General features: G+C 38.4%; 1 protein-coding gene across 1 annotated transcript in view; it reads right to left on the reverse strand.

Moving 5' to 3' along the window:
* The window catches only part of LOC124721586 (E3 ubiquitin-protein ligase RNF170), a 118,024-nt gene that overhangs the window by 53,246 nt on the left and 38,406 nt on the right, over positions 1 to 26,372 (reverse strand). Inside the window, exons 3-4 of the mRNA XM_047246635.1 lie at positions 22,344 to 22,430; positions 3,505 to 3,581 (exon numbers count right to left, since the gene is read on the reverse strand). Of these exons, the coding sequence (XP_047102591.1) occupies positions 3,505 to 3,581; positions 22,344 to 22,430 (164 nt within the window). The remainder of the gene's footprint in view (positions 1 to 3,504; positions 3,582 to 22,343; positions 22,431 to 26,372) is intronic.

Raw genomic sequence — 26,372 nt, forward strand, 5'->3', positions numbered from 1 at the left:
AAGGATGTAATTGCATCATTGATGACAGGTATCAATAAGAATGTTAAGAAATGTAGGAGGATATAGGAAGATATTTCTCCTTAGGAAGTGAAACAAGAAACATATTTTAGATTACCTGAGCATATAACACCAATCTCCAACTCTGAGACAGAAAATCTTGAGTATAAATGGGCGAAGTTCAATAATATTGTACAATACATCTTAGACAAGTATGTGTCAACCAAAGTTGTGACGGATGGGAAAGGTTCACCAAAGTTCCAAAAGGTGTGCTAGAAAGTTGCTCCAAAACCAAAGAGAACTTCACTATGACAAAAGCATTGCCAAAATAGTTAGTTGACAAACAAGCCGGTGTCAATCTATAGCAGGCTTTTGTAGCTTGGTATTAAAACCTACCCAGAACACAAACATCATCTTTTTAGGAATCAACACATATTCTGAAAACAACAATCTTATGAAACCCCACTTGTTTTGTTGCCCACAAGATTATGAATGCACTAGATACTGGTGCCTGGGTCTAGTATATTTGTAATGGATTGAATTCAACAATTTTTCGATTCCTCAGAAACTATTAGGCTACAGGCCCAACATGTATTAATAAAATTTACTCATTTTCGAATAGTCTTATGAGTCCACCTGGCATGGAATGGATCCCAAGTAATGACCATTGACCTAAGTTTTTCTACAATGGAAGCATAGTGGCCTAAATACTTTCACAGGAGCTTCTTTCAAGTGGCCCCTGACTAGTATGTTGAAGCTTGGCTAAATCAGTGGGTTGCAGGATATGTCCTTTCCATGCCAGACTCAGTCCAGGCAATAGTTTCACATTCATGAGACATTCCTCAGAGTAAAAGCCATCAATGACCTTCCATGTGGATTGTAACACACATGATGGCTTTCCATACAATTCTGAATATAATGACTCAACTGGTCAAGGCTTTGAACTCTTACAAGAATCTTTTTTGCCCAGTTCAGTTGTGTATCTGGCAACCACTCTTACCCAAACTGTTACAGATTTTTTTCTGTTATCCTGAGGGTACTTGATGATGCTCACTTTTGAGTGGCAATATTCACCTGCCAAGACTGTGATGAAACTTAGCTACTTAGCCACACATTATCCCACAGATTCCATTGAGGATACAGTTCTATAGCTTCCCATGTACATCAGGATTCATACGTATGCAGAGCTACTCATAGATTTACAGAGATTTCTCACAGAAACAATGCTTGCAATAGAAGAACAGTATGTCAGTGTTGGATAATAACCTCACCGCAGCCCTGAAATGTTTCACCATTTTTATTAAAAGGGCATCAGATCCTGAATTAATTCATATTCACATAAAATGCCCAATGGAACATTATGTCTATTATGATTAGCCAAGAGAAGGAAATGTTAGGCAGTTCTCTGATATGTCGTAAAGAGTGTTACTAATGACAAGTTCTTGTGATGGCAAGTAGACTAAGGCTACATTCACCTAGCTGTAGGCAGATACTGTAACAACTATTCTGTGCACAATAACGGCTGTAGCAACATGTGAAATGGTACAGAAAACTTACCATGCAATTACACTACCTTCACATTTACTCATTATACGAATTATCACTTGTGCATGAATTTTAGTCATTAAGCACAGGTGTGCTTGTTGGCTGAAAGTGCCACCTCTATTGGCACATTATGTTTTAGCCACACTAGAAGCTTTAATGTCTCTTTACAACTCTTTATACTTTCCCTAACCTTTTTACTGAAATGAAGAGTAGTGAGGGAAGCAAGCTAGATATCAACATCTGTTGTCAGCATTGGTCAATAAAACAGCACAGTGTACTGAAACACTCCCCCCTCCCCCCTTTTGTTTTAACAAATGAAGTAAGAGATACAGGGATACACTAAAAAAAATAGATCTCTATACTAATGAACGAATGAACTTCGAACATACTTTTAATTCTATCATTAATAGAATTAGAATTTCAGATAATTATGATGATTTTAACATACTTTGTGCTGATTGTTTTACACTTGGGGGGGGGGGGGGGACACTTGGTTGTCCAGTAGTTTTCTATGATCATATTTGACTTACCAACACTGGCTGGAGGTGAATTGCAGTAGGTTGCAAAGAATCAAAAGTACTAAATATGACATCCCTCCTTTGAGTCACTTGAATGAGCATCTGATACAGTCTGCTTGCACATGGCTCCATACTCCAGTGGGAGCACCAAAAACACTGTTGTGTGCCTAAACATGCATATTACCACCCACAGTCCAGTGGTTGTCAATAAAAAATGCACTATTCTGTTAAACATCACTTATTTTACATTTTGAAAAGCCCTTCAAAGTCCCATATGAATACAAAAATATCACATTCACTGAAAACTTTTACTTTCTTCTTTAATAGTGAGAAAGATAGAGAGGAAACAGATCTTTAAATTCAGTCATTACATTTTTAAGATAACCTCCTCAGGTCTAACTATCTGGTACTGGTAGACTGTATATTCGCTGACAATCTATCCAGACACTGGGAATTCTCACATCTTCAGAGTTTACATATACAATAACATCACAAGCAGCTACGTAATTCAAACTCTGAAATATAGCCTCAAATGCCTGAGTAAGCCCAAGCCAATAGGGTGTAAAAAGTGGCCCAGAGGTTACACAATGATAAAGTTTTTTGTCTATAAATGAATTCACTTCCTCAGAACATATCTCACTTTCAAGCTTGGTGGTTTGATACAGGTTTCTATGTATCTCACAATCAAAGCCTAGAACCACAAACTCTGTAATATCAATGTTCTACAAATGTAATAATGCAAAAATAATGACCCCTGAAGTATGCAAAAAGTTCATATTATTAAAGGACCAGTGCTACTTATTAACCGCAGCTTTGGCCACCCAACTGTCAAACTTAAGGTGAGCAAACACAGGCAGTGAACTGTAATATGTGAAATACATAAATTGAAGTCATAATGTCTAACAATCCTCCTCTAATGACTGGCGTAACAGCAGTGTAACATACATGGTGGTTGCAAGTGCTATGTTGTAACATTCAGTGGTAATTGCTTACTTAAGGCATACAAAAAGTTACTTTTGTAACTACAGATAATCTGAATAATAATGAGATGTTTCATTCTCATCAGACATTTTTGATTCATGTGAGAAAATGGGGGGAATGCAATGAAGCAATAGAGAATACTGAAATGGGAAAAAATCTTAAGGGTTTTTTTTTCTTTGAATTTGGCAGTGTGTATGGTCATTAAGTTTTATTGACTGTGTCGGCTCTGTAACGCCATTCTAACTGGTAACATTTGTCACTTTTTCATCACACACACACACACACACACACACACACACACACACACACACACACACACACACAGAGAGAGAGAGAGAGAGAGAGAGAGAGAGAGAGAGAGATGTCCTTCACAAACACTACATTTTGCCTACTGCTACATGCTGATGGGTCTTGGAAATCTCTAGTCTTTAACTATATCTTACCAAAAATCACATTTACTTACATTTGCTCTACACAATGGACATGGCTTGATTACTTCTATTAGAGGCCTATGGCGAAAAGTTTGCAGCAGACAGTGCCCTGAAATTAATCACATGGCAGGTTATATTTCGGTAATACACTAATGTGACAGAGATAAAAATTATCTACTACTTCATCCTCAAACTCCAAACCATAATTAAGCATAAAAAGTAATAACATACAGATGTAAATACATATGAGGTCAATGGCTTATGAAATTCCATTATCTAATAGCATGTTGCAAATTTGAAACAGAGAAAGCAAGAAAGCAGTAATTATAAAAATCAGCAACACTTTGGATGAACTGAAAAAATTAGAAAATGGTTACATATCAAGGACAAAGTGTCATCTCTAAGCAACAACTGGTTGATTCTGTTTCCCACTATTGTTCAAATCAAATTACCTAGCAACCTCCCTCCCACCCCCCCTCCAAATCCCCTCCCCCTCTACTGACCAAAATGAAAGGACATTAAATTCCAACCTCGTCTTTTCTTCTGGTAGCTGATCTCCAAATAAGTCACCAAAATCTATAACTTTCTGTAGGTCAATTTGATATTTTCTACAAAATAAACTGCAGCAAAATGACATGCTGAGCAGAAAGTGTTCTGAAAGCTGCATTTGACATGCAAGAATGTATAGATACAAACTAAAAGCAATCCTTATGAAACAACCAGGGAATGTGCTAAGTAAAACTATTTCAGGGGGGAGATGGATGACAGACTCAGTGGTATAATACGGTTACCCCTTGCAACAATACCAAAACTACGTAGGCAGATGTCATGCCAGAAGAGCAATGGGGTGGAAAATAACTGAAGATAAAAAGTATAGGGCAAAGAAGTGAGATGAGGGACAAGAAATGAGAAGGGAGTGGTAATGGCGTCACTCAGGAAGGAGACTATTGCAGGGTTAGGCTGGAGGGATTGTGAGAATGGAGGATGTGCTGGAGGGACACAACTCACCTTAGCATTTCAGAGAGGCACTCAGGTATTAAAAACCTTAGCCACATTCCTTGTCAGGGTCTGACCATTTTACCATCTATATCTACATCCCCACTCTGCATGCCACTGTGAAGTGCCGGGCAGAGCATACTTAGAATCGTGCCACATGTTTGGGTTGTTTCCCCATTCCAATTATGTATGCAATGTAGCAATAATGATAGCTTAAATACCTCTGTGTATGCTCTAATAAGTCTAACCTTATCTTCACAATCCCTCAGGGAGTAATATGTAGGAAACTGAAGAATCTCTCTCGATTGTTCATGTAATACTACATATTCTTGAAACTTTGCAAGCAGGCTTTCATACAATAATTGCTATTATCTTCCAGCATTTGACAGTTCAGGTTTCTCAGTGTTTCAGTGACTCTCCCCCATTGGTCTAATAAATCCGTATGCTTTGTGCCACCATTCTTCATATTGTTTAAGATTCCCTGTTAGACTTACTTAGTATGGTTTCCACACACTTACGTTATATTGTAAGATAGGACACAAAGTGATTTGTAATCTATCTGCTTTGTAAATTAACTGCATTTCCACAGTATCCTGACAACGAACTGAAGTTTGCCACTTGATTTACCTGTGACTTAGCCTATGTGCTTACTCCATCATACGTAAGATCTGTTAGCCCAGGTATTTGTATGAGTTGACTGATTTCAATTGCAACTCATTGATATTGCTTTTGCATTTTGTAAAGAACACAAATTTCTGACAATTTAAATCAAATTTAAAAACTTTGTACTACTATGAAATAATATCAAGATTTAACTGGATATTTGTGCAGCTTTTTTCAGATTGTATTTCATTATGGGTAACTGCATTATCTGTAAAGGTTATAAGGTTATTATCAATAGTGTCTGAACAAACATTGTCCAAAACACTTCCCTGTGTTGAAGTTATTTCTACTTCTGTTGATGACACTCTATCGAAGATAACATGCTATGTCTGCCCTGCCAAGACATACATTAATAAGCACTGGAGTAATACTGCGTCCATCTGATTGCCTTGACTCACAGCTTTCAGGATGTCGCTGAGAAAAGTGGACATTACATGAGCAGTATCTTCATATAGAAGACATCATTCTGTTTGAGATATCTCATTACATTTGAGCTCCAAATATGTTTAAGTAATCTACAAGTGATGGATGTCAAAGACGTTGGAGACTCATTTTTCAGATCACTTCTGCTACTCTGCTACCCTTCCTATTGGTGGATGTGACCTGTGCTTTCTTCCAATCACTGGGCACAGTTTTCTGTTTACACACTACGAGTATATTATGGTTAAAAATGGGACATAACACAGCTGTAAATTCAGTACTGAATCTGACAGGGATTAGACTGGGCCCAGGAGCCTTGTTTAAATTTAGCATTTTTAGCTATATCTTAACATAACTGATACTAATAACTGCCACTCATCTTTGCAGTAGTGCAGGAAATAATCTGGGGCAATACTTCTGTATGTTGCTTAGTGAAGAGACACTGGAAAACTGAGTTCGGCATTTCTGCTTTCACTTTGCTACCTCCAATTTCACTTTCAGTGTCGTCAATGAGTAACTGGGCACTAACTTCGGTGTCGCTGGCAGCGTACTTATGACTAGAATTTCTTCAGGATGGATGGATAGAATATAGTGTTTTAAGAGACCAAACTGTTATGATCATCAGTCCCTCCATAATGAGTATGTTAGAAACATGGGAGATGAGGGAAGGCCATTGAGTTTTAAACCACAAGCAAACAGGAGAGGGGGTGTGGATCAACGACTGTTATAGGACAGACACAAGAGGCATTAAGAATGAATTATCAAATGAGTCAGGGGGTAAAAGATAATAGTGTAGAATATATGTCTGCTTGGAGCAATTCAAGGCTCTCAACAGCTTATCACACAATGCGAGATGCATCCCACCCGACTAGGCTCCCGTGGTCACTGTACCACATTAAGAGTCAACAGGACAGCTACCTAATAAGAGGAGCATTAAAACATTTAAAAAAAGAAATTATGACTCATGGCAATATTAAAACGAACTTGGAATGTCAGGTGTTGAACCAGCCTTCCATCTGGGCAAGCAGCCTGAGATCCCTGGGGCTAAAAATGCAGTAGCAGGTGACCCTCTTCCCCATCTGGCAGCTGGCAGGACCATAACAATGCATGTTTCAGATAAAAGTATGCTATCCACTGCAACGGATAAAATTTGAAACCTGATTTTCTGCCTGGACATTATCAGCTAGGACTTCAGGGAGTGTCTTAGCCAACCGTGAAGCTCAGTCTGCAGCAGCTAAGATGGGGCACTCCAGCCGTATATGAGTGACTGTCAGGGATCAACCTTCAACTGCAATGGATGGGCCAATTTGTTACAGGATGTATCCATGGGTCAGACTGGTGTAACCAACATGGAGGTGGCAGAGGATTGTGGATTCATGACAAGATGAACAAAGAAAAGACTGCCACACACTCATATACACTTTGACAGTCTGTAATTTATTTGGTTGTGGCTGAAACACCCCATTCACTGTTCCATACTACTAAGAGTCAGTGATATAATATTGTCTGCACGCCAGATCCTGGCACTTTTATTTCCAGAGCATCCTTCCTGGTAGCAGCATTGACGAGCCAGGTCACAAGTGTATTCCCCAAGATCCCAACATGACTGGGGGCCAAAGGAATACTACTGTCTTCCCACTGTCATGGAAGTCTAAAAAGAGAGCTTGTATTTGTGTTATCAGTGGAAGCCAGGGCCAACAGAGGGTTATACCATTTATGTTGCTCAAGTAGTCACTGTAGGTAAGGAAAGACTCACGTAATTGGGTGCAGTTGAACTGAAACATACACAGTTGCCACCAATTCAGCCACAAAAGCACCGCATTAATTAGGCAGGGAGGGTTGCTTGCTGGTTCTAAGGCATGTGAAGGTTGTAATGTGACAACATGCCATTCAGTGAAGGCTAGGCATAGTCAAGGTGCAACGGTAGAGAAAGTGGACGCTTATCCCATCTGTGGGCCAGAATCGAAGGCAAAGCGGAAGTGCTTCTACCTGGTGGCAGCTAAATTAAAGAACGCTATGTGGGAGACAGTGTCTGGCTTGTGCTGCACTCTGACAGCGAAATAACAAAAGAATTAAACTAAATAATATTGTTATGTGTAGTAAAAATATAAATGTAATATTACTTTAATATATGAAAATGACTGTAATTGAATATTGTAATGCTATGGTATGTTTAATTGTAAATACAGAACTTGGCGTAATGTAAAATAATGTTTAGGTGTGGGGGGAATCTCCGAGAATGATAACAGTGTAAAGGTTGGCGCGTAATATTGGTGGTAGAAGCAAGTTGGCTTAGCTCTGAGGCAGAACAAGTGTTAGGTGGCGTAAAAGTGACTGCCAGTCTGTGCTATGGTAACGTTGCTAACAGACCTTTTAGAAGTGAGCTGAAAACAGGTATGGACTTCGTTTATCGTATAGCTGCAAGCTAAATGGACACTAAGGCTTGTAAGATGCAGTATTTCGATGGAGATGGACTGTGAGTGGCAAAATAGTACGGTTTCCCGCTCTGGGGTACATGGTACTGCACGGTGCAAGGCTGCGTTAATTGCGACGAGTTGCTTGTGCCAACGGCGAGGTGTGAAGGGACCAGTAGCTGCATCCAATGGCGTATTGTGATCTCAATAACTGATGAGGTCCATGGGTGAGCTCACTTCGGTAGCAACGAACTAGAAGTTATCTTACAAGAGTATTATTACGAACAGTGGTTGTTATACAGACGCCAGTACCAGCACATTTATATTTTGTGTAATAGTCAAACCAAGTTCTCTACAGTGTGTAAAGGTTGGAGGCAATAATAATTTTGTGGTTTAAATTGCATTCCCCGAGTGTAATCAATTATTTAAAGGAAACAGCTCATTATTATTCCATATCCAGTGATTTCTATGTGCTACAACATCAGTGAAAAGTTATGGTGCGTGAGTATCGGCGTAGCTATATTACAAGAGAAAATAGTCAGAATTAACGCCGAAATCGCCAGCAGATGCTGCTTCATGCAATGGATGGAAGATGTCAGGTACTGTGCCACCTTAATTACTATCCAGCTCGATGTGGTGGCTCTTCAGTACATTGCCATAGTCAAAAATTACTCAGTTCCATCCCAGCAACGTAATTCTCAATTAGTGTTTTCAGTAACTATATTGGCAAGCAGATCTATATTGTTCTTTAATTAAGCGTTCAAGGATATTGCTGCCACCACAGTACACATTGTGCCTTCAGCACAATGCAAGCTCAATAACATTAAATTCAGTAATTATAATTTGTGTAGTTTACATTAACCTAAAACAAGTTCAAGTGTTTATCATGTGTGTTTATGTATTGTGAAACGATTTCAGGCTGTGGTAGTGTTTTAAATGAATAATGTCCTCCTGCTGGGCAATATCAAACATACAGAAGTAAGTGCTCCCCGTTCAGTTACTTCAAAGAGATTATCACTGCTACTAATAATCAAATATAGACGTAAAAATAGGTTGGTTACGCACCATTATCATTATTTATTCCAAAAATTCCATGTAGTAGTTGGATCACCATACGGTGTCTATTCAAACCTATTACACGCAAGAGCCGCTTTCCAGAAGTCCGATGCCGCATGGTCTAATAATAATACAGTAAATTTGGGTAGTGGCATCGCAAGGTATAGCCTGTCAAGCCTCCAATTCTTGAAGCACTTGCATATACAGTACTCACCGAGTACCAAAAGGAAGAACTGGTGAACAACCGAAGGGTCTATCACATCCTTTCGATTAAGAGAAAGATTTAGACAAATTTGCAGGTAAGGGATGTACAATTGGGGGTGTTTCAAGTGTGATGTAGTGATAGGATTGAGAGGATGTAAGCAAAAGTTGGAACTGATGGACTCTTTACCAGTACAATAATGGAATTTTTTGACCAAGGCTGCTTTTCTGGAAGTCTTACACCCCTATCAGGAAACATCAGGTATTGGTTAGGATTTTCTGGATGGCTAAGACTATGTATGTCATAGCTGAGGAGTAATTAGTGGTTCCTGATCCATAAGGGGCAAATCTCTGCCTCTATCAGGTGGTGGTCTACAGGGCTCGTCTGGTAGTCACCAGTTGCAAGCCTGATCCCACAATGGTGGATCGGATCTATGAGACTCAAGGCCAATGGTGCTGCTAATCCATAGGACAGCCTTCCATAATCCGTATATGATAAAATGAGAGCTTTGTAGAGTTGCAAAAATGATGGAATGGTCCACACCCAAGGAAGAGTTACTGAGACAGAATAGGATGTTTAGTTAAAACTGGTGTGTCCACTTAAGCTGTTGTATAAGGGATAACCAACTTAACATCAAAAATGAGTCCTAAGAAGCAATATGCCTTGACCACATTAAGTAGCTTATTATGTAGGTAAAGTTCTGAGTGTGAATGAACAGTTTTACATCTGCAGACACACGTGGTGCAAGTTTTGGTAACGGAAAAAACATAATCAATATTTTGCCTTCCTTACAGCAACCTACTGTCATCCCTCTGTTGGAAGAACTATAGTAGATGCAGAAGTCATTATTGCATGAGGATGGTGAGACTATACATCCCACTGTCCCTGCAAATCCACTGAACACTATTAGGAAGAGGATCAGACTCAGCAGAGAGCATTGTGCAACACCATTTTCTTTTATGTGGGAAGCACTGTAGTAATTACCGATTTGAATTTTGAAGGATCACTGGGAGAAAAAATGTTGGATGGAAACCATGAATGATCCACAAAAACCCTACTCATATAAGGTGGTGAGGATGTGGTGGTTCCATATGGTATCATAGACTTTACACAGGTCAAAGAAGACAGCAATGAGATGCTGATGACAGGTAAAAGCCAATCTGATAGACTCCAGGCAGAGCAGCTGATTGCTCCTGATCAGCTGTCCTGAAACCCACACTGTGAGTCAGACAAGTGATCCCTGTTTCCAGGGCCCAGCACAGATGTTGCCTTGCCAAACACGCAAATCATTTGCAAAGGACATTGGTACAGCAGATTATATCTGCTCCATATGGGGTCTTCCCTATCTCAAAACTGGGGTTATCATACTTTCCCTGCCGGCCGGAGTGGCCGTGCGGTTAAAGGAGCTACAGTCCAGAACCGCGTGACCGCTACGGTCGCAGGTTCGAATCCTGCCTCGGGCATGGATGTGTGTGATGTCCTTAGGTTAGTTAGGTTTAAGTAGTTCTAAGTTCTAGGGGACTGATGGCCACAGCAGTTAAGTCCCATAGTGCTCAGAGCCATTTGAACCATACTTTCCCTCCATTACCTCTAGCCAGATTCAGTTAAGGTTGATGTGCCTGCATTTTATAGACAGATGGTGTGACATTTAATTTTGTATTCTATAAGGACCCAGAGCTGCATTTCAATAAATTGTAAGAGCACTGAGGAGTTCCCACTCAGAGAAAGGGGTGTTATACGGTTCCAAACATTGTGTGTAGGAACACAGGGTGACACATTTTCCTAGCCTTATGAGGAGAAGGAAGGTGGATTAGTTGTCAAACACTTGATGCTAATGCAAATTGTATCCCCAGATGGTAAGCAAAGACAATAGGGTTGGATTTCACTATGCCATCCTTACAGATGCCTGAGATACCAGTCATTTTTAGCTGACCACACAAACACAGTAAATTGCTAGGTCTAACGTACTTAGTAGAAACAGACAAAGACAAGTACTGTAAAGCTGCAAAACGTTTTTACTCAAAGGAAAGTGACCTGCATCTGGGGTACAAACTGAAGTGAGGGAAGATGAAGAGTACTTTGGTCTCCTGCATAAGAAAATTGATTACTCTGTAAATGCACTTCAAAGCCATTATAAGAGCATTTCTGATTTAGCAAATTATAGATGACAAATTACAGATTACTTCTGATGAAACTAACAATAAAATTGTTAGTAGTACAATACAAGATGTTTGCATTCAGACTTTTTGAGTTTGTTGAGATTGGCATGATCACAAGAGGCATAAAATCCTAGCCAACCGCTGAAGCAGTCACAAGAAAGTAGAGTTTCAAGTACTCCTTATAAAAACAGGAGTCAACATACTATTAAGTACAGGAATTTGGATAAAAACTGAAATTAACAGCAGTGAAATTTTTGAGGTGAATCTAAGAATATGTCAAAAGGGGTACCCAGAAATCAAAGCTGCATGCTCTGTGGGGGGAAGGCTCAGTAGGCTATAAACTTATAATTGGGTCCTCCTATTAACCTGCAGACACAATAGGCTTGTTTTACTCATGGGAGACCATCACAGAAGGGTTGAAAATCTTGAACTGCCATCTTAACTGATGAAATGTGATGCCCTCCCAACATAATTTTCAGTTTTGTTCTGTTTGTACACTTATCCTTTCCAACTGTTTCTCTCAAATTTCTACTTTCTTCCTTTCATCTCCTTGAAATCGCTCCTGAGTATTGTATTTAGTTCAGCATATTCCACCAGCTTTATATCATCAATTGTTTGGCACTCTTACCTGCTCTTTTATAGTTACATAGTTCTTTTGAGATTTTTCTTTTGCCTCTTTCATTCTTGCAAAATTTGATACTGTCTGCACAAGTGTCTTTTTATATAACTGTCCATTATGTACAGTTCCATACTTTCTGCTGCCAAGTTGGTTGCTTAACGCTCAAGCAAGTATGGCTATGTACAAAATGCACCAACTACAAACAACATTGTTTTGTACCATTCCACTATTTTTTGCAACTGCTAGCCCATACCTATTCCTTAATTATTACTTCAGCTAATACAGTGATAAGTTGTGTTTTTACATACCCACGTGAACAGCAACAATATAAAATAAACAGTGAACTATGTGAGGAAAAAGGGTTTACAATTTGCGAGGGGGGAGGGGAACAATGAGTCAGCTATCTAGAAGATAATTAGCAATCAAATAAGCAGTTGGCAGGGATCTGATGCAACTGCTTTGTTTGATGCTTCAAGTAGTTTATTATTGTGGGGTAACACTTTTACACAGCAACAGAGTGGTATAATGAAAGTTGACTTCATTATTGTTTAATTGAACAATGATTTAGCTCACACAACGTAAGTTTATTTTATTACTGTTTAATCAAACTTTAAACTGAGATGTTTACCTTGGTAATATAAAGACAGCCATTCTTTACATGTGTATCAAGTATAACACAGACCCACTTCTGTTAAGAAAAATGGCATGCCCGCTTATATTGTCAAAATGGTGTGCCTACTCGAGAGTTCATTAAATCTCCTCCTAAATAAATTTGCATAATCTATATTTCTGATTTGCTACTTGAAGAGTTTGTAACTGTCTTGTTTTGCATACTGTTTTACTGTCAATTTTACTTGTCTGTGACCAATCGAAATTCTAAAGTAGTTAAGGACTGTCACATTTAGTACAACTAATTTGTTATTTGATAAAATATGGTCAATTCTATTTGGTGCTTGTCAACTTAACTTCCTATTTCCCCCTCCTCCTTCCCTCCCCAATAGAAGATTGAATCATACTGCTCTCATCTGCCATTTGTGTTGTCATACCAAAAGATAACCACTAAAGATTTTTTGTTTACTTTTCTACCTACTTTGCATTAAAATTGCACATTATCTTGCAGTTGGATATGCTGCCATTTATTAGTTTCTACAGCTCTATGATACTTCTGAATCCTCATCAGAATGTGTGCATGTTGGTCCATACATTTGAATGATTACTGTGGAATATCTTACATTTACCTTAAAACAAGTCTTGCTAATCTGTCTTTCATTCTTTCAATATAAGTTCCATTGTTTTTCAATTTTCTTGCTTTAGAATAAAGTCAACACAGAAGTTTCTTTCCTGTTCTTCTGTAATAAAATTTATTGCTCAAAAAAAGTTTTGCACCACATGCATATCTGCAAAAATAAAAGAAAACTATGAAATAAGAATAGGAAAATAACCAAAATACTGGCAGTCTGCCTGAAGGTGAGCACCTTTGCTTATCTCTTAAATCAAAATCTGTTACTGAGTAACATTCAATACTATGTTGGTCCACCTCATGCACTGTAACACACTTTGATCCTCCTCGGTGTTCTCCCCACAAGTGGTAGAGATGTTGCTGCTCAAACCTGTTCCATCCTTGGGATCATCCAGTGTGTAGGATGGTTAATATGGTGAGAAACTGCAAGTTCATCTGACCTCAAGCCTGCTCCATTGTGTTCATGTCAGCATATACAAAAGATCATTTTGTTCTGTCAATTACTGCCTTGTGAAAGAAGGCACTGTGTGCTCATGCATTACCATCTTGAAAGTATCCCACTGTTGAAATGTCAAGTGTTAGGCTGGGAAATAGGTCAGAGGATCCTACTCTGTTTAATTGACACTGAAATGTAGGCCAGTTTGGTGAGCAACTTCCCATACTGACAACCTTTCTTCTCATAAAGCAGCAATGTGCACACGGTCAACAGTTACATCGATTCTTCACTGCATGTGAAAGATTAGATAGTGAACACAAGTAATATTGTTCCAGTCACCACTGGAGACACGACACATGCACTATTCAACTTCTCCAATGCCACATAGCAAACAAGGCCTTACATGTGTGGTATGATAGCACGCATCTTGAGCTTATGCCAAAACAATAATTTAGTCTTCAGTGAAGACAATACACAGACTTCTTGGCAAATCACAAATACCAGACACTAAATTTCAATATGAGATCCAGCTAATATAATGAACTTATTGAGAAATACATTTTTTACCATTAAGTTAAAGTTCAAGACAATTTTTTTTTCTTTTTTCAAATATATTGCATCCTATGTAAAATACTGACCATCATTATAGCAAAGTTTTCTTTGTGCCAATTTCATTTTATCATGATAATGTTTTACACAACACTATTAGAGTAACCAAAATTACAAAAATTAAATCTCGTACTTCTGAATTACTGTGAAAATTCAACTAAAAACTTTTGAACAAGTACATAACCTGCAAAATTCGCACTTGCGATAAATGCAAATTCTGCATCAAAATCTGAAACTGTGAATACATGTAATAACCTTTATTTCAATGCAAATTGTATCCAGATGAATTATTTTATCAGAGATGGTTTGAAACTGAGTTATTTTCTACATTTAAATATTGAAAAAGTAACCAATTTTCAGTTACTGATACTGCACTTCATCTGCTGGAGCCCAATTTGGAAAGAGAATGTGCAGAATAACGTACTTGCAATATAAATAGTGTATCAATGCTCAAACACAGTGGTATATCAGTGCGTTCTGAAGTTACGCTCCAGCCCCACAGCAAACAGTGGGTGTCTGAAAGGGCTTTATAAGATAGATGTAGCATTTGACAATGTAGGACTCAGCCATGGGACTTAATATCTTAGCACAGAGAAATGTGTGTGTTTTTCTGCTAGCTAAAGTTGGTATTGTACAAAATGCCAGACACTATAAAGTGGTAGTTGCACGTGTAGGGTGTTTTGAACTATGGTTGCACAACATCCAGTAATGGTCAGGCCTGAACCAGCTCGTTTACTAAGATACCAACCTCACCAAGCAATTGCATGGTAGCTGCTACCAAATGCTTTTTGCACCTCACTTTGCTTTGCATTGTACACAACTCATTATTTTGTTTTCTCACTTTGAAATGAGTGAAGAGCATAATTCTGGTCTATCACGGGGTCCAACTACAACTCTCATGACACCAAGAGAGACAGGCAAACAATGTGACAATTCCACTTTCATAGAAACACAAAACAAAGGTGTAGGCTGGCTGAAGAGAAAGACAAATACAAACAGGAAGAACAATACAAGACAAACCTAAATCACGACATTTGAGAAAACTAAATACGCGATATTCTTATCAGATCAATAGCTAGCAAATGCCACATGGTCAACCATTTGCTAACACTATTCACACTATCCTAAATAATGACAAAATAGCAAAGACTGCTGTTCAGCTTTTAAGTCACGTGGAAAACAGTCAGCCCACACCCAGCAATACCATTACAAATTTTTGTTGAGAGCAAATATCATACATCTGTATGAGATCAGTTATTGAAAGACAGCTTGAGAATATGCAGCCAACTGAACCAACTGCAGAGTGTTCCTTTATCATCTTCAATATTGGCACTATCATACATAATTATCACCATACACAAGTAGGAAGCCTACCTATATGTCCCCAAGTATTAATGGGAAAAAAAAACTGGAGTATCAAAAGGTCACCCACAAAAGCAAAAATCAGAAGAATTGCAACTTCACACTGACACCATACGACAGGCAGAACTAGAACAGGAAAAATGAAACCATACACAATATTCTCTATAACATATGATAACAATGCACAGACAAAGTAGGATATGTAGTGAGAATATGAGGTACTAACACAGCTTACAAAACCAGCAATTTGGTACAGAAACATCCACCAAAACACAATTAAGGCTCTACCAACTAAGCTATTAGAAATACAAGAGATGCAATGGCCAGTCGAACTGTTGACATATATACAAAGAACACACAATGTCATTTAAATACAAAGCCACCCATTGGACACTAGTGAGACTCTTACACAAATAAATTACTCATCAACAAGAAACATACATGGATATAATCAGAGGTAGTAACAGCAGACATCTCACTCTTCTGGAAAACTACCACGCATGAACATCAATAGCATAAAATCATTTCAAATACACTGAATATATTTCAGGGCAAATAAGTCTATGACTACAGAGACAAACCACTCAAGGACACTCCCCCTCCTGCAACAAAAAATTATGACTAAAACAAAAAACCAGTCCAAAGTTCCAAATTTTACTTTTTTATTCACTCAGTGACTAGTTTTGGGCTGAGACCCATTTTTAAATCATCTTAACATAGTCAAAAATGGCACATCTTTGAAAGTGCCATTTTTGACTATGTTACGATGATCTGAAAATGGGCCTTGGCCCAAAACTGGTCATTGAGTGAGTAAAAAAGTAAAATTTGCAACTTTGGACTGGTTTTTCTTTCTACTGATTAACAGAAGTAGCTGCCCCACAGCTAATCCAGCATGCTTGAAGTTCATACAAAATTATGAGCTAAGGAGGCACAAATGCAACCAAACAAAGGTGCTGATTTCTTGTAGCAGGCAGCGAAACTACTAAGTATTCATTTATCTGTTTATACTATGCACTTCAACAACAGTTTTCTGTTTAATAATCTCTGAATTTTGCCATTTTCCAGTAGTTATTAAGAAAAATTTCCTCGATTCTATTAGTGAATGTTAGAGAATTCTATCAAAAACTTATTACTGTCCATATATAATCAGGAATTGGAGAGATACGAAGGGCAGGTACGATGTTTGTGGGGAGGGCAAATTTTCCGAGTTGTTGCTTGCTTACTTTTCCAACCTACTGCACAAATTTCCCATAGTATATTTTTTTTTTAAAAAAAATGCAAATAGCAAACCTATGAAATTAAGAAAAATATATTGTGCTTTGTCTGCTGCAACTTTTACTGTGAATAAAACTTTTAACTGCCAAATATTTACATTAAAAAGCAATCTAGTTACCACAGAATACTCGCCAGGAACAAGTTATACCTCCTGGTCACAGAAACCCAAAGTCTCAGAAACCCACTTCTTACGTAATATTCATAGACTGGGAATTTCAAAATGTGAACTTTCCTGTTCTTGTCATAATTACTGATGTGTGCTACGAACACAACACTTGTTCACCACTCTAATTAGTAACAATCAGTTGCTAAAGATAGTGTAGACCCTAAAAGGCTACTATGATGCACAAAAGAACATAATGTCTTTGCTAACAATATAAGGCATCAACAAACATCCTATGTTACTGTCACCCACACAATGCACCTGCTTTACTTGCAATATGTGATGCCACTCCCTACTAATCAGACAGTTGTGTGAACTTGTCCTGTAACTTTCCTCCATTAGACAGATGGCTGTACACTGTGATTTCCTGTGGTCAAAAGACCACTGAGAAAGAGGTTTCAAATAATAATAATAATAATAATAATAATAATAATAGTAAAGAGAAAAAGGGATGGGCAAACTATGCAAGTCTTTAGATCTGCATTTAAACCACAAACTTCCACTACATAAAAACTGGTTGAAGCACATAGGTTCCAAAGATTAATCAAACTTTTTGTAGCAGTGTGGGTGGTACAATTTTCTTGCACCTGAACCAGTATACTGATATCGCAGAAACTTCAAAATGTACCAGTAGTGTCTCCAACACCTAATTACAGTACACTAGGCTGATGGGCCCAAAGAGTTCAGCAATTCTCAAACTGTGCTATACTTCACCGTCTACAGCAGTCTCAGGCCAAGACTGAATGATTCTAAATCTCAAAGCCTGGGGTCAACACAACAAGGAAGTGATAGTTCACATGCCAGGCAGTGGCAGTCATATGCTAGGAGAGCCCTCAAGTCAACGCTGTCATTTAGCAATTAGTTTGTCTGTGTGAGACTCCTAATGCTTTCAAATATTGTTCAGAGTGTTGCAGATACTGACTCTCACAATATTTTGCAGTATGGAAGGATGAACAGCCCATCCACATTTGTTGTCCACAGAGTAATCCATCATGGTGGCTACCTTAAGGGTACTAAAAGCTGCAAGATACAATGCTGGATAGGACACTGGGCTCCATCACCAGTTAATCTGCTCTAAAATGTACTTAAGGTCACTGCTAACAGAACTTCCAATTTCAAACATATAGGTTATAAAAGAAGATTATGCTGAGTTGTTAATAAGTTGTTTTATTTTTAACTGGGGAATACAAAAATTCAAATACTGCTGCACCAAATGCAATGAACTCAGTGAAGATTAGATTCAGAAATAACATTGTGACTGTTATGCTGCTCAGTACACACTTTTAATTTGCCACATATCATGAACACAGTATATAATTCGCACAGAAACTTCCTGGCAAATTAAAAATATATGTCAGAGTGGGATACAAAAACATCGCTTGCATTTTGTTGCAGTGTGAAAGATTCCCAATGTAATCCACACAGAGTAAGATAATAAACTCACAGTGGGAAATCAGAAATGGAATAACAATATGAACAGGACAGACTGCTATTCACCACAGGGTGGAGGTGTAGAACAGCAGATAGTCACATTTAAAAGTAAACTACTGGATATCTTTTTCAGCTACTGGACCAAATCATTCATCGTGTAAAGTCAGTCAGTCAGTCAGTCAGTCAGTCAGTCTCTCTCTCTCTCTCTCTCTCTCTCTCTCTCTCTCTCTCTCTCCCCCCCCCCACCCCCACCCCATTTTCAGGCACTGTGGTTGCACTGGGTTGAACAGCAATCTCAGCTGGGGTTGGCAGTGGTGGGAGTGCAGAACAGGCATGGGGTAAGGAGGAGGAGGAGGAGGACTGGCTGAATGTGTCATGCAACAAGTTGTTCTTGACTTCAATGGCTTATCCCCTTTGTGAGCCGTGGGAAACATGTTTCCCACTAAATGAACTCGCTCCTAGCCCGTGGGATTCACAGTTCCCACCTCTTATGGTGCTGCCACCTAGTGCACAGTATAGGGTACTTCTTCCAATCGGAAGTTCCCGCCATTTTTGCTGTATCTTCGCACAGAGGCATTGTATGGCTGAGTATTGTTCTGTAGAGGAGCCTTTCAGTGCTGTTCGCACGAGATTTTGTTGATTTTCTTCAAAGCTATAGTATTATGTAAATACTTTTGATTTTTGCTATGGTGTCTTATTATTTGGTGTTCCCTGTTTGTTGTAAAATGTGTTTTACTTACATTACTTGTGGACTTTACTTGTAGTATTTGATTTTGTTGGTGGGAAGTATCCTTCCCACCACCTATTTGGTAGCCCATTGTTTTATGCCTCTAGAATGAATATTTCTATATTTTGCCACATTTATTTGACATTTTTGACTTAGTGGGTTTCAGAAATAATGCACAGATCATTATGTTACTAAGGAATGTCAAGTTTACCATACCAAACCAAGTGCTTGCTTCTGTTGAATCTGTCATAGTATTTTTTACACTGTTCAGTTCTCTATTTCTTTGCATTGCTTTTCTTTCAGATGTCTCATTCCCTAGACCTCAGCAATCCTAAACATGTTGACGAAATTTAAAATATATTTTCATTACCTGATGAAAGTGATTCAGAAACTGAAGGAGATGAAGATGCTGCAGATGAACTGAATGTTCTAGATAACACAGTCACCAGTGATTCAAGGCATGTTTCTGTGGAACAAGACATTTATGGTGACGAACATGACAGCGAATCATTTGTGCTTCCGACTGTTGCCAGTAGTGATACGTTGGACAGTGAAAGTGAAGAAGAATGGAATGGCAACTGTTCTTTCTTTGACAATGTGAAGAACAACTTTGAAACACGAATGGAAGGAAAACCAAAATTTCTCTGTAGTGCCAATGATCAGGATTCACTTAGAAAAGTAAATTCCTTGAAGACGATGTTTTCACTCTCATTGTAAATGAAACAAACTTGTATGCAAAACAAAATCGTGGTAGTAGATGTCCATCAAAAACCTGGGTGGACACAACTACTCAAGAAATGAGAGCTTATATAGGATGTCTTATTCTAGTGGGAATTCACCAACTTCCTGCTCTCTCTAACTTCTGGAGTTCAGACCCTACACTAAAAGTAGAGACAATTGCTAATGTAATGACAAGTAAAAGATTTAAAAAGATTGTAGAGAATGTTCAGTGTAATAACAACGAAACTGCAAAGCCAAGAAATCATCCAGAATATGATAAAATGCATAAATTACGGTCACTGAGTGAAAAGCTTTTGCAGAGTTGTAAAAATAATTATGAGCCGTAATCATTTATTTCAGTGGATGAATCGATGATTCCTTTCAAAGTACGGTCATCTATGAAACAGTATATGCCAATGAAGCCAGTGAAATGAGGTTACAAAGTATGGTGCTTGTCAGATTCACTAACTGGATATATAATGAACTTTGATATTTACACAGGCAACTGTAAGGCAGATAGTGACTTGACACTGGGTGAAGGGGTTGTAGTAAATCTAACAAAGGAAATACATAATAAAAATAATGTAGTTCCATTTCACAGATTCTTCAGCACCGTGAAATTGATGTCAACACTTTTGAAGAAGGGTGTGTATGGATGTGGAACAGTAAATACCAACAGGAAAGATTTACCCAAATTTATGAAGGAAAAAGTAAAACTGGAATGAGGAGAATTCCAGTTTGAAATAAAATGAGCCATTTCTGCAGTAAAATGGATGGATAACCGTCCAAGTCACTCTCCCGTCCTCAATTCATGACCCAAGAGAAACAGCCACAGTGAAGAGGAAAAACAAGGATGGTATTAGTACAGAGATTTCTTGTCCTGAGGTTGTGGCAGAATACAACAAAATAATGAGTGGTGTCGATAAGTTTGATCAGTTACGAAAAAGGTATACTATTGGCAGATGTTCTGTAAAATGGTGGCACAAAATATTTTATTTCCTGGTGGACATTGCTACAGTGAACAGTTTTATCCTGTGGAAAATAAGTAAAAGAGAAAGTGGACAGCATGATCAGCTCACATACAGGATCCATCCACCCAAACAATTGATCGCTGGCTTCTCATCCCGAAAACGGTGCGGACAAAAACCTGTCTTTATGGCAAAAAGGGATGAAGTACCTGAAGATGTTCATCATGTGGCTGTAGGGGAGCATCAACTCATTTTAGGAGAAACCTACAGGAGGTACCGTCACTGTAGTACCAAAGCTGCAGAAAAGCGCACTCATTGTGTTTGTACATATTGTCAAATACCACTTTGCATAGAACCATGTTTCGGAAAATTTCATGGTAAGTAATTGTGAACAATCATTGTAACAAAAGAAGTAAATTTATCAAATAAATATGACATATATTGAAAAAGTTGTTTTTATCATTTAACTCCAAGGAAGGGATAGTGGAAAGAATACTTCCCACCTTGTTGTGTGACCTCACTTTCACAGTTGGAGCAAATTTGATATTCTGTATGATAACTATATCTATCTGTTGACTACTATCTGCTCTCCATTCATTGAAAAAATTGCTCAATAATTTTGTCCATGAAAGGGTTATTCACAGCCGATGCAATCTGGATCTTTCTCAACAACACCAGCTTTTCTGAATTACACAAGTAACTCTCCACACAATTTATCCTTCACTCCTGTAACTCCCCTGGCCTTAACTTTTGCTACTCCGTGTCCCTCACCTCCTCCATCTCTTTCCCTGATCCCACTACTGCCTCATACAAGCCTAGTACCTTGCTGCCCACATGCATACTCCTTTCCATTTCCCATCTCTCCCCTCACCCATTTCCTCAGCACTACCCACACCATAAGAGATCACTAGTCATCCCAGCGAGGCCAGAGTGCCTGCAGATGACATTTTGTGTGTGTGTGTGTGTGTGTGTGTGTGTGTGTGTGTGTGTGTGTGTGTGTTTTCTTTATCTGAAAGGTAAAACTAATATATGAAAATCTACTTTTAAATATGCCTGCCCATTGTCTCCTCTATGTGGTGGGCACCAACCTATCAATCAATTCATATAATTCAATCACAGATGTTTCTTTTTGTGAAAAGTGTTCCTCACTTTTTTATTTTACCAAATACATCAGTACGCCCTTTTAAGCTCTTGGTTTGGCACATAAAAACGTCACACATTTAGTAAGTGTTCTATGATTAATTTGTTCCATAAAATTATTTTCCTAAGCCTGTCATTCATCTCTGTATTAGCCCAGTCTTTGTAAGATAAATTACTAAAGACATAAGAGAAAATCAGAGGTCAGTAATAAAAGAATTTAACAACAAAATATAGGACAAATATAGAACGCCATATCATCATGTAAGTTTACCACAAAAATGATGTCCACAGTTTGTCTCCACTGCTACAGTAAGTTGTTCCAAACAAATACAGCAGCTGTGCTCAGGAAGTGGACGATCTGAAATTAAGAAATAGTTACTTAGTCTTATTTTAAGATTATTAATTGTTACACTAATTTATTTATTTACTCTTTTACTTGGGAAAAAACTTTACTGTGGCTTGATTAAATATGCAAGGGCACGATGTAATGGATGAAGAAGAGAGCTGGGACAAATAAGGACATCCTGTCTTGAACAGGAATAAATAAATCTATAGGTATAATACATGCATTTAAGGGAATGGGTTAGGTACTAAAAATTTTAAGCTTAAAAAAAATTTGTGTGCAGTTGTTATGCACTTGACATGTTCCACATCATAACAGTTACCATGAGATTGATCAGTGGAACATTAACTAACAGGTTTCAAGGTCTTGAGATCCAGTACAACTATAAATGAATGTAACAGAGAGAAATTCTGCCATAATAAAATGCCAAATTAGATACAACGGTAGTACATCAACATGGCCAAGCGAGGCACCAGATCCTGGGAATATAGAGGCAACAAGTGCAAAGATACGACTGTGTGAATTAGACTTTTTTTCCTGATAGTGTTTAATGTCTTAATAACGAGAAGATCACCACAGACAAAGCTCTAGCTCAGTTAAACCACAAGAGGACACTATAGACATTCACCAATATCTGACAAATGATATATCTGAATCAGAAGGTATAGGATATAATGTGAATCCAAGTTCTGCACTGTTACAGCATTGTCCACTTGCAAGTGAATGGTCAGAATTGTCGGGTGTAAGCCTGTTTCATTGTTATTCAACTTTGGGAAAACTCCATACACAAAATTTTAGTTGCTGACATGAATAGGAAGGGACAAAAATAAATAAATAAAAATATGAAATAATACATTTTTATATGGTTTCCACAATTGATATTGCCTGGCGCACAGCACTGAAATCTTGTACTACTCAACACAACATGCTTTTGTCACCATTTCCATTGGTTTGCAAGACGACCTCTAAGCCGCCAATAAAGAGATCAATACATAGCTACATATTCATAGAGAAATGCAGTGTTCATTTGCAAGACTAGAGTCTCACAGTGGTAACATTGACTAAAATGTTCTGAGGTTTCCAGCTGCATCAAGTGGCTAAAATGGCAAAAACTTTCAACCAAGCACTCCCTAGTCATTATGAAGTGGAACAATTGCTGACAGGCTGCTGGTATGCTTGTATACACTCTAGTTCACAGTTGTGACACCACTGGTGCTCATGGCATCACCATATACAGGCACACATGGACTTCATGTTCTTGCGCTTGCTTCAACCTTGCAATCATTGGAGCCTAAGCTGTGCTGAGCCGCAAGAAGTCATCTCTATTAACATTGTTATCAGTGATTTTTATTTTGATTACTTCTTTAATTACACGATCCCAAAGGCTGTTAGTGCAAGTCATGACAGATGTTTCATCAAATTTGATCCGGTGACCATTTTCCAGAGCATGCTCAGCAAAAGCGGATTTTTTGGAGCAGCATAGATGCGTGTCCTTCCTGCATCATTTGACAGAGTACACTGTTTCTGTGACATAAGATTGGTGACACTCACAAGGTATCTTGTAGACCCCATGTGTTCTGAGACCTGCTACATCTTTAATTGGTCTCAGTAATTGTCAAACACATGAAGGTCGATTTGATTTTGTATTTTCAGGACAACTGAGCTCCTTAAATGCTCTTTGCTGGAAGATGATGATGTCATAAATCTTCTCACAAAGGCATCTAGACTACATGCTGTTTACATTCTACTAAAGATCCACAAGGATTGGATTACTGACATGTGAGCTGGTGAAGTACTTGGCCAACCTCTGCACACCACATGTGAGTCACTGTGAACATCATATTAAGAACTCAACTGACTTTATCAGTCAAATTACCACCTTCAACTTTGAAAGGGTGACATTATGGTCAGTTTTGATAGGGTTTACCTATTTATGACTGTCCCTATAAGACTTTTTAGACCTAGTATCCCACTTCTTTGAAAGTACCATATTTAGGCACATTCTGTCATGTTATTTTCCTTACAATGGACAGTATTACAATCAAGCCCATGAGCTCCACCTGTTGCAAAGCTCTTTATGGAGGATTTCAAAAATACTGACTTAGATACAGGCTCATTAAAACACAGTGGATTCTTCCGATACGTTAATAAAACAGTCATAATTTGGCCCCATTGATACAAAATACTTTAGGAGTTCTTGGAAAACCTCAACAGCATTAACAGTAACATCGAGTTCACTATGGAAGTACAAAAAGACGAAGCACTGCCCTTCCTCGACATCCTCTTCTCCCATGAATGAAATGGGTGCCTTGACCACAGCATCTACAGAAAACCTGCACATACTGATCTGATCTTTACTTGCACATGATCAGCCATCATCACCCAGCAAAGACACGTACTGTGCTACAAACATTGCTATATCATGTATGAATGATATCACATGCTGATAACCGGCCACAAGAGCTAGTCCATGTATGCAAGGTCTTCAGAATCAATGGCTGCAATGTTCACCAACTAAATGAAGTGATCTCAAACAAGAATCACAATATCAATGAGGAAAAAACAAACTTCCTTTTTGGCACCCTGTGGCTCCAGGTCAGGCAAGATAAGCTGTCTGCTCAAAAGACACAAAATTGAATTAGTCCTCATGCCTCTGAAAGAATCCAACAGTTACTGAGACCATTTAAAGATGCAGCATGTCCCAGAACACCTGGGATCTGTAAGATACCTACTGAATGTCACCAGTCTTACGTTGGGCCAAGTTTCCTGAAGTGCTCACCATCTGGTTTGACCTCAATGGTACATGCTGCTTTTTTAATGCTACGGATGCAGCAAGCATTATCCCCACTCTCCCCAGAATGAATAATTCATAAATCAACTGATACAGGAACTCCAGACTAGGGTTATTTTTGTGGGATCATATTCTCTTCCCAGAGAAAACAATGTGGTGATTTGGACATTCCACATCACAATGGACACTTAGAGCACAGTTAAGTAGCAGCTGATGGAACGTTATCCACAGAGAGGGAATCCCCCACCACTGTCAGCAGGTGGTCTACAATGGTCATCCAAAAGGTAATGGTCACAAGCTTAATCTCACAGTAGTGAAACAGGGCTATGATATGCAATGTTGATGGAATTGTTAACCCGTATGCCAAGCTGCTGTAATTCAAACAAGATACAGGCTCTGTAGAGTTGTGAAAGAGTGGAACAATCTTCATCACAAGAGTTGTTAGTGATGTACCAGATGGTATTGAATTTTAACAAGCACTTATGCTTAAGACAAGGGTGTGGAGTAGTGATGTTAGCTTGCCATCTGAGTTCTAGTAAATAACATGACATGACCACAGGCAGCTTGTGATTTCAATACTAGGGAATAGCATGTATAAAAATGTGTCAGAAACTTTATACATTTCTTCTCAACTTCAGAACATTCCAAAAGTTCAAATGAAGATGGGTCCAAAAATCACTTGTTACAGAGGTATGAAAGTAATTCCCTGGAGTGACTTACTTCAAATCCGTAATTTTACGTACTTGGTCATGACATTTGTTTTGTCTGATGGTCGTTTGCTGTGTTTAAGAGTAACTTCCAGCACAATGCATCAAACAATGTAGTCAGTGTCTGAAATGACAGATGCATCAGGTCAACTTTATGCTGACCATTACCCTGGGAGGCAGTTACCTCATACAAGAATGTTTGCACGACTCCACCAATGCTTGCTTTTTGTTATTGTTTTGTTTTAGGCCAGAAAACAACTAAGGTCACACACACCAATGTAAGAACCTTAGAATACTAAAACATAAAAAAGTGTTAAAAATTACTACACATTGAGCCCAATTGATGGATGGAAAAAGAGCTAAGAAAAAGGATTTCCTCTTGGAGAAATGTCCACAAAATACACCATAGAGACAACGAAACTCCTGAACTAAAGATTAAATGTCCTTTCTCATACTACT

This window comes from Schistocerca piceifrons, chromosome X (genome assembly GCF_021461385.2).
Source record: "Schistocerca piceifrons isolate TAMUIC-IGC-003096 chromosome X, iqSchPice1.1, whole genome shotgun sequence".
Classification (NCBI taxonomy): Eukaryota; Metazoa; Arthropoda; class Insecta; order Orthoptera; family Acrididae; genus Schistocerca; species Schistocerca piceifrons.